This window comes from Mustela erminea, chromosome 6 (genome assembly GCF_009829155.1).
Source record: "Mustela erminea isolate mMusErm1 chromosome 6, mMusErm1.Pri, whole genome shotgun sequence".
Lineage (NCBI taxonomy): Eukaryota > Metazoa > Chordata > Mammalia > Carnivora > Mustelidae > Mustela > Mustela erminea.
This window is the reverse complement of record NC_045619.1, coordinates 116,489,598-116,505,796: the sequence shown is the minus strand read 5'-3', so window position 1 is coordinate 116,505,796 and position 16,199 is coordinate 116,489,598. Positions and strand designations below refer to the sequence as shown.

The following is a 16,199-nucleotide window of genomic DNA, read 5'->3' as shown; positions in this document are numbered from 1 at the left end:
TATGTAAGAAAGAGCTAGATGGAGATGAAAACAGATGATACTAGTGGAAAACATCTAAGTTGAAAATGAATTCCGTGTGGTGGGGCTAAGGAGCGAGATTCTGGCACTGGACATACAGATTTACCTACTGAAAGCATATGATTTGGGCCTGTAATTTGGGCCAGACACATGGCAGGAGTGGGGGAAGGAGAATCACACTAGGGGTATACTTTGAGCATAACATCTATATGAATTTACTCTAGGCAAATCACGTATTACCTAAGTCCCTTGGCTGAGATCACAATTTGACCATTTTTATAAGCAGTAAGAAAACATCTCCATTAAAGCTTTCTGAAGTGCAGTAAACACAATCACTGATGTTTTAAAGTGGCAAACCATCCTAGATACTTACTAGGACACAAGTCTCATTGGTAAGCTTTTATCAAAAGTTGGAAGGTTACATTATACCTCATGGTAAACACTTTTAAGTTTAAGAAAAAGTGTAAATTATGGGTGCGCACACATACACACACACACACACATACACAATGCAGAGCCATGGAACCTTAAACATCAGTGTTTCTGGTAGAACCAAGAGAACCAAGTTGAGTACTGGTGCACAGATTCCATTACAGATTTCACTGGTGGTGGAAAAACAAAGATAAAAGTAAAACAAGACTGAACTAAGGATTACTGAGTATGTTCATCTGAATTCTTGTAGAATTCTTCTTCAAAAAGAGAGAAAATATGGTATCTAAAATTAAAACAATCCACAGAAGAAAAAGTGTCACCTCATTAAATGGGCCCTAAAAATCACAAGGTAAAGGTTCTATCAGTCCAACTTACACACAAAATTGTACTCCTGAGACTACTTGCTGAATTTTAGGATTAATGACCAGTTTTACGATAATCTTAAGAATGCATACAAATTATGTCAAGCAGAGCTGAGTTAAATTACTAAGACAAGTGAAATTTCCTGACCTCTAATCAAATCTATCTTGTGGGTCACAAATCCCTCAGAGAAACACTTAATGGATTTATTTTTTCACTTGCTCAGCTCTTTCTTCCAAATGCCAGTTGAATACCAGGTATTATTTTCTTGCCTTGGCCTACTGAAGTGACACTTAATCAATAAAATAATTACTGAAAGCAGCCTTGAGACTTAACAAGTCTAACCACATGAAACGTTTATATCTGGACAAACAGTTTGCTCAGGGAGTCTAGTGCAGACAGATTGTGTTAATGTGTCATACTTCAACTTCCACTTTTTAAAGCTTCAAAAGCTTCCTGTGTACAATAACCAGTTGAGGAACAGGAAAAATAAAAGTACTTAATGATCTCTATCAGCTTACGACTGTGACAGATAGTACTGCTTGTCTCCCTCGAGCTATCCCCAGCCTCCATCCTTGCTAACACAACTGTGATTGCTGGATCAGGAAGCACTGGTATTCTGTAGGCCCCTCCGGAATCCCAGGGAGGCATGTGTTGCTTAATCTAAGCAGTCATCAAGGGGTGGGCCTGCACAAGCATCATCAGAAAACCAGGGAACTTCTTAGAAATTATATTCCTGGGTCCCACTCGCAGCCTACTGGGCCAGAACCTTGGAAAGGGGACGAGCAATCTGTGTTTTGTCAAACCCTTCAGATGCTCCTCATGCGCGCTAACGTCTGAAAGCTCTGGTCTAAACCAGTCGTTGCATTTCTGTTCCCTCTGCCAACTGCTGGATTAGCCTGGGTCACTGTGTGACCAATGAGCCTGGAAGAAGTCTCTCAGGAAGCTTCCAGAATGCTTTACTTGCTCATGTACAGAGAGGAGTGAGAGGAAACAAACCACCCCTTCTATTTTTGGATCAGATACTGCTGTCTTTTCACATGATGCCCAGAAGTGTAGCAGCAATCTTGTAACCAGTAGGTGATAATCCCAAATTCCACACCAGTAAACCAAGCATGAGCGTGGGGGAAAAACTGAAGAACCTGGCTCCTTGGGGACCTTGAGGACCAGCTCAATGAACCCCAGAAATACCCACATTCCAGAGTCCTTGTTAAGTAATATATTTTTAAAAACTCTGTATGTGTAAAATACTTTTAGTTGGCCTTCTGTTAGCTTGCAATCCTGACTGGAATAGCTTTCTTTTTTTGAGGTAAGCCCCAAAAAAGTATAAACAATATAATGTCACTTTTATATAATCTTCTATGTATTACAGATAATTATGTAATATGCCATAATGTCTTTTTATAGTCTACATTTATATTTATTGTTTTTATTTATTTTTATTTATAATAAATTCTTATAAAATAAAATTCATTATGATATTCTGTATTTTAATTTGAAGCATTTTTGAAAGGAATTTACGACTTTACTAAGTGAAAGTACAGAAACCATTTAGAATGGCATTACTGAAATTATATTCTGGTTTTGGTTCTACTAACTAGTTTGTGGGAAAAGTAACCAAGCAGATTTAGGCCTTGATTTTCTAGCTGACAGAAGGAAAGAGATTAAATCATTGGCACAATCTTGTCTATAAAGAATTACACTCTGCATTTACTCTTTCAGAGGTCCTGAAAGGCCTATGTAACAGAAGTTCCTCTTCCATTAAAGAGCTCATCAATACAGATTTTTATGGCGACAAGACTTAAGCTCTGCAGTTCCTCAACTGGTTATTGTACACAGGAATACTTCCAGAAGAGGGTGACTAATTAAAGCCGCCAAGCTGAAAGGCTGCAAGCTTGGTACTTAGGGTTTGTTCCTGCCAACTCCCAATTATTTAGACTAGGAGAAGCATGGTATTCTGTGGGTAAACACTCTTAATCCTAGGCCTCAAATTCACTTGCTGACTTAACTGCCCTCCCATGCAAAAGCACAAAGCCAAAGCCAAGAAACTCAAGCCAAAGCACAGAAGGCCAGACAACTGACTGGTATTTCTACCTTCTACTGGACTCCCACTAGATTCATGCATAACAAAGAGGCAGAGGTGGGTTACAGAGCAGCAGAAGTTCACCAAGGGCGATGACTTAAAAAAAACCTTTAGCCACAGAGAATTAAAAGCAACTTACAGTAATGATTTGATTGAAAAAGAAAAGATGTCCTCATACTCTCACTTCAACTGGTGTTGAAGGAACAGGGAAACCCCTATCTGATGAACTAACACATACAGAGCATTTTTAATGTAATATATTTTAAGGCATCTTTACTTAAAGCATTAGGTATTTAAAAGCTTTATAATGGACAAAGAAGAAAAGATGTCCTCATACTCTCACTTCAACTGGTGTTGAAGGAACCCCTATCTGATGAACTAATACATACAGAGCATTTTTAATGTACTATATTTTAAGGCATCTTTACTTAAAGCATTAGGTATTTAAAAGCTTTATAATGGACAAAGAAGATAGCAACAACTTCCTTGAATCAGAGAGCCTCTCCTAGAAGGGAAATGCTGCAGCATTATTACTAAAACAAGGGCCACCGTACACCTAGTAACATCTGTGCCAACGTGACCACAAGAGGCGGACAATGAGATCTCAAGACAATATAAAGCTTTTCTCCGTAAATGAACCAGAAATATCAACACAGGTAAACACTTTTACAATAAACTGACAATTTAACCAGGCTCGTTTATTATCACCAAACTTCATTCCCTTCATTATTATAATACTAAAACCAATGCCCAAGCTGCAGAACTCTGAGGCAAAAGACCAGGTGCACAACTGACATGCAGTGAGTTTATTTTTTCTTGTGCCAGGATTCTCCTCAAAAAAAGGATCTGAAGGGGCGCCTGGGTGGCTCAGTGGGTTAAAGCCTTTGCCTTCGGCTCAGGTCATGATCTCAGGGTCCTGGGATCGAGCCCCGCATAGGGCTCTCTGCTCAGCCGGGAGCCTGCTTCCTCCTCCCTCTCTGCCTGCCTCTCTGCCTACTTGTGATCTCTGTCTAACAAATAAATAAATAAAATCTTTAAAAAAAAAAAAAAGGATCTGAAGTTGAAATGGGGTGAATGGGCAGGACAGACTACATGAATGGATGGGGAAGAGGTGCCAAGGATACACAGTATCTCCACCCCTACTGACCTGCTTAGTTGCTGGATTTTGTGATACGCTTTAATTTAGAGATCAGTTTAAGTATTAGTTTAAGTGGGATAACTGGTCTGTTTACAATGGTAAGAGGGGAATTCTAAAAGAATACCTACTTTACAACAGAACAAGAGAGCCTAAAGAGTTCACTAGCAGGTCAACAGTGGAGGTGGGTTACCTGCCTATGAGTTCTTTAGCTGAAGAGTAACTAGCAAAGAAAGGAAAATAGCAATGCCACTTCTAGAAATATATTCTAGGAAAAAAATTAGGAACATGCAAGAAAATTTAGCTTAGGGATATTTACTGTAGGACTCTATAAAAACAGAAGGCTGATCAAACAAATCATGTTGCAGGTGTCCAGCGGAATACCATTAAAGTAATTTTAAATAGTGACACACATAAGTATTTAAAGACACGTTAAGATGTCAGCTATACACTGAAAGCTACGAAGCAATATGAACTACATGATCCCATTTTTGTGTTAAAATGTCAGAATACAGTTAGAGACTGGTATACCTATATTATACATATGCGCAGAAAGAATTCCGGAAGTACATAAAACCAACTATGGTGAGATCATGGGTCCTTCCACATTTCCACATTTGTTTTTATTTAGCTCAAATTCCTAATTTTATTTTTCTATGATAAGCATATGCTGATTTTATAATGAAAAAAAAATTGCCAAAATATTTAATGGACAGATACAAATATTTACACATATTCATTGTAGAGCATTTACTATCAAAGGAAAAGAAAGATTTGCTTTAATAGATGTTGTTATATGGAACTGTTATTGTGTTGTTGGTTTTTTAAAGATTTTATTTATTTATTTGAAAGAGAGAGAGAGTGAGAGGAGGGTTTAGGGGCAGAGGGAGAGGGAGAAGCAGACTTCCCACTGGGCAGGGAGCTGGACATGAGGCTCAATCCCAGGACGTGAGATCACAACCGGAGCCAAAGTCAGATGATTTGACCGACTAAACCACCCAGGCAACCCGGAACTGTTGTTTTTAACAGTACTAGAAGCAATGGGATTTTGCCTTCAGCAAAACTCTCTTAAGTACAGAAACTGCTGACATGGGAGATCAAGAGACATACTTACGGCTGAGTGAAGTCACGAGTGATGAAGTCAGAACTCTTGAACAACAGAAAGATGTCGCTGAGGGTTTTACATTTCAGAGAACTGTTCATTGCTATCCAGTATGCATCCTAAATAATAATGATAAAGCACACTCAACTTAGCATATATTCCATGTCAGTTGCTATGAATGAGGTCAGGCCAATATACAAAACTGATAATGCATATTACATTTAAAGAAAAAATTCAGGTGAGACATTTTAACTATACTGTCCAGTGTCAAATCATACTTCTTAATGGCCAAGAGCAGGGCTACTGCATGCTACATGCGGGGTTAGAAACACTGAGCTGGTAAGGTCCTTACCTTCCCACTCAGGCCCAAGCACTTCCCTGCGTTTGTCTTACTGATGATGAAAGAGGGGGGGAAGAAGTATCAGAAGTGCTGACACTTCAGCTAAAAGATCAAAGTGTAAAGAAAGAGTCCGACTGGCTACTCTCTAAGAAAAAGGAGATCCCTTCTTGCTTCTGGGCAGTGAGAGCTGGGACACCTGAAGTACGAGGACTAAAGCAGTTCAGACCCCTGTTTACCAAGTCAGGGAGAGAGGAGATGAGATACTCTGCACTATCACAACTTTCAATGGTGAATGTCTCATACATATGAACCAAAAAAAGTAAGACTAGCAGGCATAAGGCTTAGCAAAACATGCCTAAAAATGACAGAATAATTAAGCCATTTATTAAACATACTTCTCCCATAGATCAGACACAGGGCAGTATCTAATTTCGAGAAAACTGCAAAAAAATATCTAATTATCCACACACGAAAGACAGCAGTGGCACACAGTAGGCACACAAAAAGTAAAATATAAATGAATAAATGAACAACTTCAAACCACAAATAATCTGTCATTCTTAAGTGGAAACCCTCAGCCCAGTTCAGCAATAAGAAATGATTCAAGTTACTGCTCATATAAAACTAAAAATGAGATTGAATAACTTCTTTATAATAAACTCTTTATAATTTCTCCCAGTGAAAAAGATGATGAACTTCTGGTTGAGAATGGTACACTGACCAGAGATTTAATTCCACTGAAATAACGGTAGATGCACAGGAAACCATGAACTCCAGGGAAAACAGAAGGGTGAACAAGAACACGAAATCATCCTATAAAGATGCGCAGAGAACAAGAACACTGAATGATCCTACCTATCAGATGTGCACAGAGTCTGCGTTACCAGAACATCAGAGACACTGCGTACCAGAACATCAGAGACACTAATCAATACATGACAGTACTCAGCTGAGGAGAGTGGAATATAAAGTAGCAAGAATGGGAGGAGAGAGCAGAACCTTCTCGTTCCTGAGTGGGCAGCAATAATGAATACTGACAGCTAAAATAGTAAAGGAAAACAACAAAAGAAAGCATTCAAATACTGACAGCCATTGCCTCTGAGGAATAAGAAATGGCAAAGCGAAGCAAGTGTCAGGATCTGCTGGTTTGGGGGAGCAAGAGTCCAGATCTTTTAAAAATTTAAGTGATGTACATGCATAACTAATTTTAACCAGTAAAAATAAAGGCTAGATTAGGTACAATTTGTCATTCATTTTAGAATAAGAAAAGAAAGGCACACGGGATGATTTTTGAAAATGCAGGTAAATCTTTGAGTCTTTAAATGAACTTTGCCGCCGTAGTTGTTTTCTACTGGTTTAGAAAAAAGACCAAATTTTTCCACAGACCTTGACGTAAAAACAACTTGTCAATGCATGTCATAACGATAAAATACAATTTAAGAAAATGTCAGCTGAATTCTCTAAGGACCTATGTCTAGGTCCTGTGACTTTAATTTTCCTTATTTTTCAACAGAGAAAAATTTCTCTGTTACACTGAATAGCTAAAGTTTTGAAAGGGGCAGAGAATGGCCTTCCTCGGGTTCTAGTATGATCAGCAACATAAGAGGTTGCAACTGTCTTCTGGCAAACTATATAGTAGTTTACAGACTCAGGAAAGTGGAAAATCAGGAAAGTAAGAGGGGAAAAATAAAAATAAATACCACAGTGTTTTCCCTAGAATTAGAAATAAAATTAGACCCTCTGTGGGAATATAAAAAGAAATGAATAGCAAAACAAAGAATATTCAAATAGCTGAGAGATTTACTGATGTATTCCTACCCTTGGGGCACTCCAGTTAAGCTTAGGAAATACACTGCCCCCCAGGGAATTGATAGCTTCTTGAACTTTCGTGGTAAACTCGGGAAATTCCGGTGCCTACAGAGAGAAAGGAGAAATCATTTGGGCAGGTTGATAACAGCACAATAAATACAGAATACAAGATCAAAATCTCAAGGTTAAACAATTAGGCATGTTAAAAATAAGTTAGAATACAAACTACTATCAGAATTTCTCAACTGATCTAAATAAAATCAATGATCAAATATTTACCAGAAAAGCAAAAAAAAAAAAAAAGAGTGCCCAAATGGTACTTTCCAAAAAACAATCAAAACCCAGGAAGCTTAAAAGACAGATGTCACGAGGCACCTGGGAATGTGAGGAAGGACTGAATGGTTCTCTTAACATCTACAGAACTAACAGTTATTAAGTGGAGAGACAGATGGAATGTCACCTGTACCCATACTCCAACACTCCGAAAGAACACCTCACATTTAAAGGGCCAGAAACCTTTCCATCTAGAGGAAAAGATTCTTGGGCATATCCCCAAAAGCCTTCATGAGAATGAGAAATAAATGATATGCTTAACTGTATTTAAACGCTGCTATTTCCAGACAAGTTTTAATATAAACAAAACTCAAAAATAGGACTGTAGTGCAGTTAAAATGTTCTTTCCTTTTTGGTTGATTTTAAAATGCAGTTTATATAAGCAAGTAACCAAAACGTCCTGAGTGTCATTTCAACCAGGAAATCAAGAGAAACAGTATGAAGAAACACTCTTCTGTGAGCCTTATGTCCCTAGCTAAGGAGCACATGAACATTAGCAGAGAAAAGGGGACTATGAGACGCGGAAGTGGGGTCTGCAGGGCACAGAATACAAAAACATTAACAGGTTTGCCAGTCACATTATCCCTTTATATCTGCCGCCCCCTACTGGGCAACTGCATATTCTGAAAAAGTCCAGTAATGAGTTCTGTAGAAGAACTTAATTAATACACACTGCTTCTGTTAACCCCCATGATCTAATCCAGCTACGACAGAAAGAAAACTGTATTAAGAGTCTAGGAAACATAGCAAAAAATGTCAGTTTAAAATAATAGGTGATCTATCCCTCAAACTAGAAACCAGCTTTAAGCAGTAGGCTAGTGAGTAAAGGGAGAGATCACAGCCAACTGGATCCCCTTCCTCTCTCCTACAAATGTCTATTCTCTCCAGACAGTCTGGCAGCATCTTTAGTATCTGCAACCGTGTCGTCTTCCTTGTGACATCTTCAGCTTAGACACAGGAAATCAAACAGCTGCCATTCAGAGAGGCTTTCAAAATGAGTACATCCTGAGTCTTTTATCTACCATTTGCCTCTCCCCATGAGAAGGAATTACCATGTATGTTGAGCTAATAATTTCCTTACGACTGGCTGAAGTTGCTGATGTGGCTCAGTTACTAGGGTTCTATCCATAAAAACACATATCTAAAATCTGCATTAGCGGGGCGCCTGGGTGGCTCAGTGGGTTAAGCCTCTGCCTTCGGCTCAGGTCATGATCCCAGTGTCCTGGGATCAAGCCCTATATTGGGCTCCTTGCTCGGCAGGAAGCTTGCTTCTCCCTCTCCCACTCCCCCTACTTGTATTCCCTCTCTCGCTGTGTCTCTCTCTGTCAAATAAATAAATAAAATCTTAAAAAATAATAAAATAAAATCTGCATTAGCAACATTTTCAGTGTAGTTATACAAATTTTACAACATGAAGGATTCAACTTTCAAAGACAAAACAATTTTCCTAACCCATAAAATTTCCCATTGCTTTGTATTTTATGTATTATGAGAGGTGACAGATTCCCTCAAATCCTCAAATTACTCAACTTCAGGAAATCCTGCTATAAGGATCCTAAAACAAACTTAAATTATAAAGTTTACATATTATGGAGAAAAAACGTGTGCTTCAGTGGAAGACCTATGTATTATCTTCCTACAGCACACCCTCTGGATGACTGGATTCTAGCTAGGTCTATGAGCTGTTTTACAACTTGACACCTTCGTTAAGTGATAACAATGAAAAGTATTTCTATGGACATAAAAATTCTACCCTGCTTGATAGAGAGCCAAGTGTCTCCCCCAACTCCCCAACCCTTGAGAGGCAAAACCAATTCTGCCTCATTTACATATTCATTTCAATATTTCTGATCTATAAATGTGTCTGTCCATTGCATTCCCTTTGGAGCCACTTAAAACATCTGTTTAGATCCCCCATGAGTTAAATAAAAACTTCAACATGTGTTAAAGATTTTTATATTAGTATGGGAGTCATGAGTCTAGCTCTTTGAAAATTATCTTTCAACAGATTTAACTAATAGAATTCTTTTAAGCTCATAGCTCAAAGAGTTGATTTTAAATATGCAATACACCTCAGTTTTCCAGGAAAAGGTTCCTGCTGTGATTGATAAAAATCCACATTTTTCATCGTATCTGGGGACTCTCTGTAATCCAAACTCCATCTTTCCAACTATACCTACCATACCCAATCAGAAAGGGTATTTCTTCTTCTTTTTTTTAATCATGAAATTTTTAAAATATCTCATATATATAAATATATAAAAATACACACACACACACACGTGTATATATATATATACACACACACACACACATCTGTGTTCATGGGTTCATACATTCAACAATTTGGTATACTTAACCCAGACCTTTAAATTTCTTAAGGGGACAAGGTTACAATTACAATGCAAATGAAGCTCCTAGGGCACCTGGGTGGCTCAGTTGGTTAGGGGACTGCCTTCAGCTCGGGTCATGATCCTGGAGTCCCAGGATTGAGTCCCACATCAGGCTTCCTGCTCCGAGGGGAGTCTGCTTCTCCCTCTGACCCTCCCCCTTCTCATGCTCACTCTCTGCTCGCACTCTCTCTCTCTTATTCTCTCCTCTCAAATAAATAAAATCTTTAAAAAACAAACAAACAAAAACAAATGAAGCTCCTTACTTGCTCACTCTCCTCCCTAATCTTCACCCTTCTCCTCCCCACAGGCAACCAGCATTACAGACTTGCACATATTCTTCTAGAGTCATGATTTATACTGAATGATAATATGTGCCTCTCCATAAATTTAAAAAATTTAATACAACTGCTGTCATTGATACGTATACTTTTAGCAAACTGCTCTTGCTTTTGAGATTTACCCACCTCAACAGAGTTTTCCCATTTTTTTAAATGTATTTTTATTTATTTATTTATTTATTTGACAGACAGAGATCACAAGTAGGCAGAGAGGCAGGCACAGAGAGGGAAGCAGGCTCCCTGCTGAGCAGAGAGCCCAATGCGGGGGCTCAATCCCAGGACCCTGAGACCATGACCTAAGCCAAAGGCAGAGGCTTAACCCACTGAGCCACTCAGGAGCCCCAGTTTTCCCATTTTTAATTCAGTGTTTCTGTATCTAGATTAACAGACTCTTACCATTTATCAATACCTTATATTTTCCTCCTTGGGTCCTGGCCCAGATTCCTCTACTAAGAATGTTCCGCCGTGAATATTCTCCCGCTCAACAACAGCTAGTTCCACCCAGCAAAACCCAAATCATTTACTAACTTTTTATTTTGAAATTAATTTCAGAAAGCATTAAAAGAAGAGTAGCAAGAATTTCCATATACACTTCAGCCAGTCTTTTACTCTGTTTGTTTTATCGTTCCCCATCCAAACCTCTCTCTCTTACAGGTCTATGCGGATGTGTGCATTTACTTATATATACACACATATAAATAACAAAATTTCTTCTTATATTCTTTAAGTAAGTACAAGTCATCCTGCCCTTTTACCTCCAAATACTTTAGTATGTTTCCTAAAAGAGCAGGAATATTAGATTTCACAGAACCTAGCAAAATGATCAAAATCAGGGAGCTAACACTGATAGAATACCATTATCTTTTTTACAGATCTTATTCAAAATGTGCCCATTTTCCCAATAATGTCCCTTATAGCAAAAGAAAAAAACTTTCCTTTTTTTTTTTTTTTAAAGATTTTTATTAATTTATTTGACAGGGAGAGAGAGGTCACAAGTAGGCAGAGAGAAAGGCAGAGAGAGGGGGGGAAGCAGGCTCCCCACTGAGCAGAGAGCCCAATGCGGGGCTTGATCCCAGGACCCTGAGATCATGACCTGAGCCGAAGACAGAGGCTTAACCCACTTAGCCACCCAGGCGCCCCAAGAAAACATTTCTTTCTGACCAAGGACCCACTCCAGAATCACACCACTGCATTTAGCTGTCATGTCTTCTCGATCTTTAATCTGTAATAGTCCTTCTTTCAGTTGTCCTTTATCTTTCAGGACCTTGATATTTCTGAAGAGTACTAGCAATTATTCTATATAATTTCCAAAGAGCTGCGTTTGCGGGAGGTTTCCTCATGATTTAATTTAGGTTATCCACATTTGGCAGGTGGTGTGTCCTTCTTAGTGCATCATATCAAGAGGTACACAATGCAGGTCTGCGCCATCACTGACAAGGTTAACTATGATCATTCAGCTACCAGGTCTTCCCACTATAAAGTCACTATTTTCCTCTTTATAATTAACAAGTAATTTTGGTGGAAATATCTTGAGAGTATTAAAGTATCCTCTTTCTCATCTAATATTCACCCTCTAGTTTTAACATCTACTCCATCAAGTATTACTGTGAAGATTGCCAAATGATGGTTTCTGATTCTGTAATTCCTTCTGCATTTGTGAGCTGGTGCCTTTTCTACTATAAAGAGCTTTCCCTTCTGCTCCCATTTATTTAATACAATCATTTAATTGTCAGTATGGGATCACAAATCACTGATCTTAGCAAATGGTTATACTCCACTAATATCCCTGTTTTGACAATTGGCTATTTGGCTAAGAGAACTCCATTCAAGCTGACATGTCTGCCTTATTCTTACTTTCTGACACAGTCACAAGTTCATCTTCTCTCTCCTACCCTCAGTCTAAACTTTCTCCAAAGGGCTTCGACTCATTTCAGTGGAGAGGGTATCTGGAAACCAAGATCAGGGCACTAGGTATGCTCACCATACCTGCCACCATGATGTCACCACATCACTGCTTCCAGTCCTTAGTGAACAGAGTTTGGTACATATACACATGTAAATTATTAATTTCCCTATCTAGCCATCTATTAGAAAGCATGAGCTGGGGGCACCTGGGTGGCTCAGCGGGTTAAGCCTCTGCCTTCGGCTCAGGTTATGATCTCAGGGTTCTGGGATCAAGCCCCGCATCGAGCCCTGCATCAGGCTCTCTGCTCAGCGGGGAGCCTACTTCCTCCTCTCTCTCTGCCTGCTTGTGATCTCTATCTGTCAAATAAATAAATAAAATCTTTAAAAAAAAAAAAAAAAGAAAGCAGGAGCTGGCACTGACAATCCTCACCACTTTTAGGGTCTAGTTCAAATACTATGTTTCCCTTTCCCCATTTCTAGATGACCTCAGTTCCAATTGTTACCCTCTGTGTTCCGACAGCACTTCACCATCTACCCCCAAACTGAGGCATCTTTCCCTGCAGGTTTATAAACTCACTACTGGCAGGAATCAAACCAAATTCATCTTTGTTCAGAACCCACTACAGTGCCCTAAATACAAGAGATCACAAATATGCATGTTTAACTGAACAGGATTTTCAGACACGCAGAGCAACTGTAAAATAAGGCACTGAAATTTTCTCTTTCTGCATATGTTGGCGTGCTTTTCATACCTAAGAAAATATACTGGTTTAGGCATCTCCACTTACTTTTCTTGTACTGTGGATACCAGTTCTCTTCCATTAAAATAAATAGAAGTATCTTATTTAGTGCTGTATTAGACTATAACTTTCCCTAAAACTAGTTTCCCTTGTGCTTGGTACATATATCTGCAGGAAATTATATAAAAACCTTTCTCTTTTATCTCAAGTTATAATAAGTTTCATTTATCTACTATATTTTTAGAAATACATGTTTTACCATACTCATTCCTTTAAAAAGTATTTCTATTAAAAATATATTTCAAGTTGAATTAGACAACAGCATTCTTAGCATCAAAGACCATAATATACTCAATCAACTTCTACATTTTTATGATATTGGTTAAAGCCACACACTTCTTTGCTCTCCTTTGAAAGAAACTGTAATTTTTATGCCATTTAAATATACTTAAATAAGTGACTATAGATTTTACTTTAATTCAGGTTCCACAGATCTGGGAACCTCAAAACTCAATGTTAGGCTTAATTACTTCTTTCAGAGCTCAACAGAAACAAGCCAAGGCACCAACTACGCACTTAAAATACTTCCTTTGAAATCAAAGGGAAAGAAGGGCAGGCCATATTTGCCTATAAACAATGATTCAAGTTACTTTTCAAAGTAATCTACCAAAACCAACAGAGAAGCATACATCTGAAATAGTGAGTAAAAGAGATTGAGAGAGATGTGAACTGAAACCCTGAAGCGTCCTAAGCAATAGTGTGAGGCTGTCCCCACACTGGTATGGCTCTGCTCTTACCGTAAGCGTAGCGGTGTTCTCGTCATCCGACCACTGCACGAAGAGGACAGAAACAAAATATTAAATGTGGTTAGTATACTGGGCTTCCAAAAAGCAATGCTCCATCTAAAACTGATACATAAATACAAGAACACCTCTTTCTGAAGACAAACTACATGTCAAAGTGAGGTTTTTGTATAATATCTCACTTTACCAAATGTATGCTAAGATGTAAATATCAGAACCAAACCAGGGCTCATTTAAATTACAAGAGTCTATAGAATGGATTTTATGTTTTGAACAAACCTGTATTTCTTCTGCCTCATCATCACTGTCTGGTTGAGAATGTGTTGGTGGATCTTCCCTACAAGAACATAAAAAAAAAATTAAGCAAGAAAAATGCTTCGGTACCATGTGTAGTCATCCTTTCATAAGGGGAAAAAACATAAAGAAAGATAGCCTCAGAATTAGAGGATGTTAGGAAAATTTCATTTTTTAGGGGCACCTGGGTGGCTCAGTCGGTCAAGTGTCTGCCTTTAGCTCAGTCATGATCTTGGGGTCCTGGGATCAAGCCCGGTATCAGGCTCCTGGGACACAGTCCCACGCCAGGCTCCCTGCTCAGTGGGAAGGCTGCTTCTCCCTCTCCCTCTGCCCCTTCACCCCACTCATGCTCTGTCTCTCTCTCTCTCAAATAAATAAACACAATCTTAAAAAAAAAAAAAAAGGTTCATTTTTTGAGACAGAAACTAATAAAAGCTGATATAAAATTAAAGAGTACGCTTCCGATAAGAGAAGAAACACTTTTTGCCCTCTTCTCAGAAATCACTAGAACCAAGGAAGAGAAAACCTTGAACTTCGGCTCTGAGGACACGAGCAGTCATCTACAACTCTGAATCCCGACATATGAGGAAGGGCCACCACAGACAAGGAAGATCAAGTGAGATGAAGGAGCCAAAAGGAATCATCCAGAGAGCTGTTCTACCGAAGAGCTGGAATACCCCCAGGTAGCAAAATCAGGAATCTTTCGCTTATATTGTGATAACGCAGTGTGTGGGCTGGTGTCAACAATTACCCTGGATCGGGACAGGCACAACAGAAAGGTGTGGGGGAGACAGAGAGAGAAAGACTCAGACATGCTATCTTTGAAGAAGCCTGTGAGCAAAGCACATGTTGGAAAGGACCAGCGAACAGCCAATCTTCATCGCCTAGGGAGGAAGCAAAGGCTGAAAACAGAGTATTTCCTCTCGAAACAATAAACCACAAATAATTGGCCCGTAAAGAACTCACGACATCAATGAAAACAATAATAATCAGAACAGGAACCAGCACAGGATCTATACCAAGAAACTTCAAAGAGGGAAAGGGAGGGTTCTGGATGACCATGGGCAGTTCTCTATCCTATGCCCCCTCTTGAAACGCCACTAAAATGGCGAAAATCCTTAGGGAAAATCCTAAGGAGAAAAAAGGGACCAAAAAGGAGACAACTGCAGAAAAGAGACAGCAAAAAAAGTTTAGGAAACAGAAAGCCAATGAGGAGGATAACCCAGTGAGCAACAGGCAGGACATACCACAGATGATGGAGACGAAGCTCTGGGCTACCAACAGGTGACCTGTGCCCACAGCAGAGGCAGTCCGCACACAGCCCTCCTCACCTTGCATACCCTAACAACTAATCCTTCTCCATGAGCCAAAGAGGCTAAGGACTCAGGTCCATAATGCCCCAGAAGAAAAAGAGGGTGAAATGCTATAGTATGATGAGAAGCCATGTGAAAGTCACACTGACAGAGGCCACCAGTCCCCTTCCTCCCACCCTGCTCCCAGAACACACACAGATTACAAGACTTTTCTCTGTAGAAACTAAACACTTCAGAGGACAGACCTACAGATAAGAGTCATCTGGAAAACTTCCATCAGTACCTGCTGATTGCTGGCAATCTTAGTCAGCAAGCCTCATCTGGGTACAGAGTGAATGAGTATGAGTTTGAGGTGTATGTCCAACAGGAATCAAGGCCTAGAATCATACAAAACTAAAGAAAGGCTCCAAGATGAAAAATAGTATTTTTAAAAGGAGAGAGAAAAGGTAATATATAAGAAACAGACATTAAAGGGACCAGGTGAAAAGTATTTTTAAAAATCATTAATAAAAAGATAAAAGAAGACATTGCACCCATGAGAGAAAAACAGGAAGCTGTAAGAAAGGAACAAAGGAGAGGTGCCTAGGTGGCTTAGTCAGTTAAGCATCTGACTTTCTTTTTTTTTTTTTTTAAGATTTCATTTATTCATGAGAGACAGAGAGAGAGAGAGGCAGAGGCAGAGGGAGAAGCGGGCTTGACTCTGTCCCAGGACTCCCGGGATCATGGCCTGAGCTGAAGGCAGAGACTTAACCATCTGAGCTACAAAGGCACCCTAAGTATCTGACTCTTGATCTCAGCTGA

General features: G+C 39.2%; 1 protein-coding gene across 3 annotated transcripts in view; it reads right to left on the bottom strand.

The window, feature by feature from the left end:
- CDC123 (cell division cycle 123) overlaps window positions 1–16,199 on the bottom strand; it is a 55,847-nt gene that overhangs the window by 23,225 nt on the left and 16,423 nt on the right. For 2 of the 3 annotated variants that reach the window (XR_004287126.1, XM_032349404.1), the window contains exons 3-6: window positions 14,071–14,128; window positions 13,786–13,818; window positions 7,289–7,384; window positions 5,143–5,249 (exon numbers count right to left, since the gene is read on the bottom strand). Coding sequence is in view for 2 of the 3 variants with exons in the window: in XM_032349404.1 (XP_032205295.1) it covers window positions 5,143–5,249; window positions 7,289–7,384; window positions 13,786–13,818; window positions 14,071–14,128 (294 nt within the window). In the remaining variant the exon portion in view is untranslated. The remainder of the gene's footprint in view (window positions 1–5,142; window positions 5,250–7,288; window positions 7,385–13,785; window positions 13,819–14,070; window positions 14,129–16,199) is intronic. The other variant, XM_032349405.1, reaches the window with a different exon arrangement.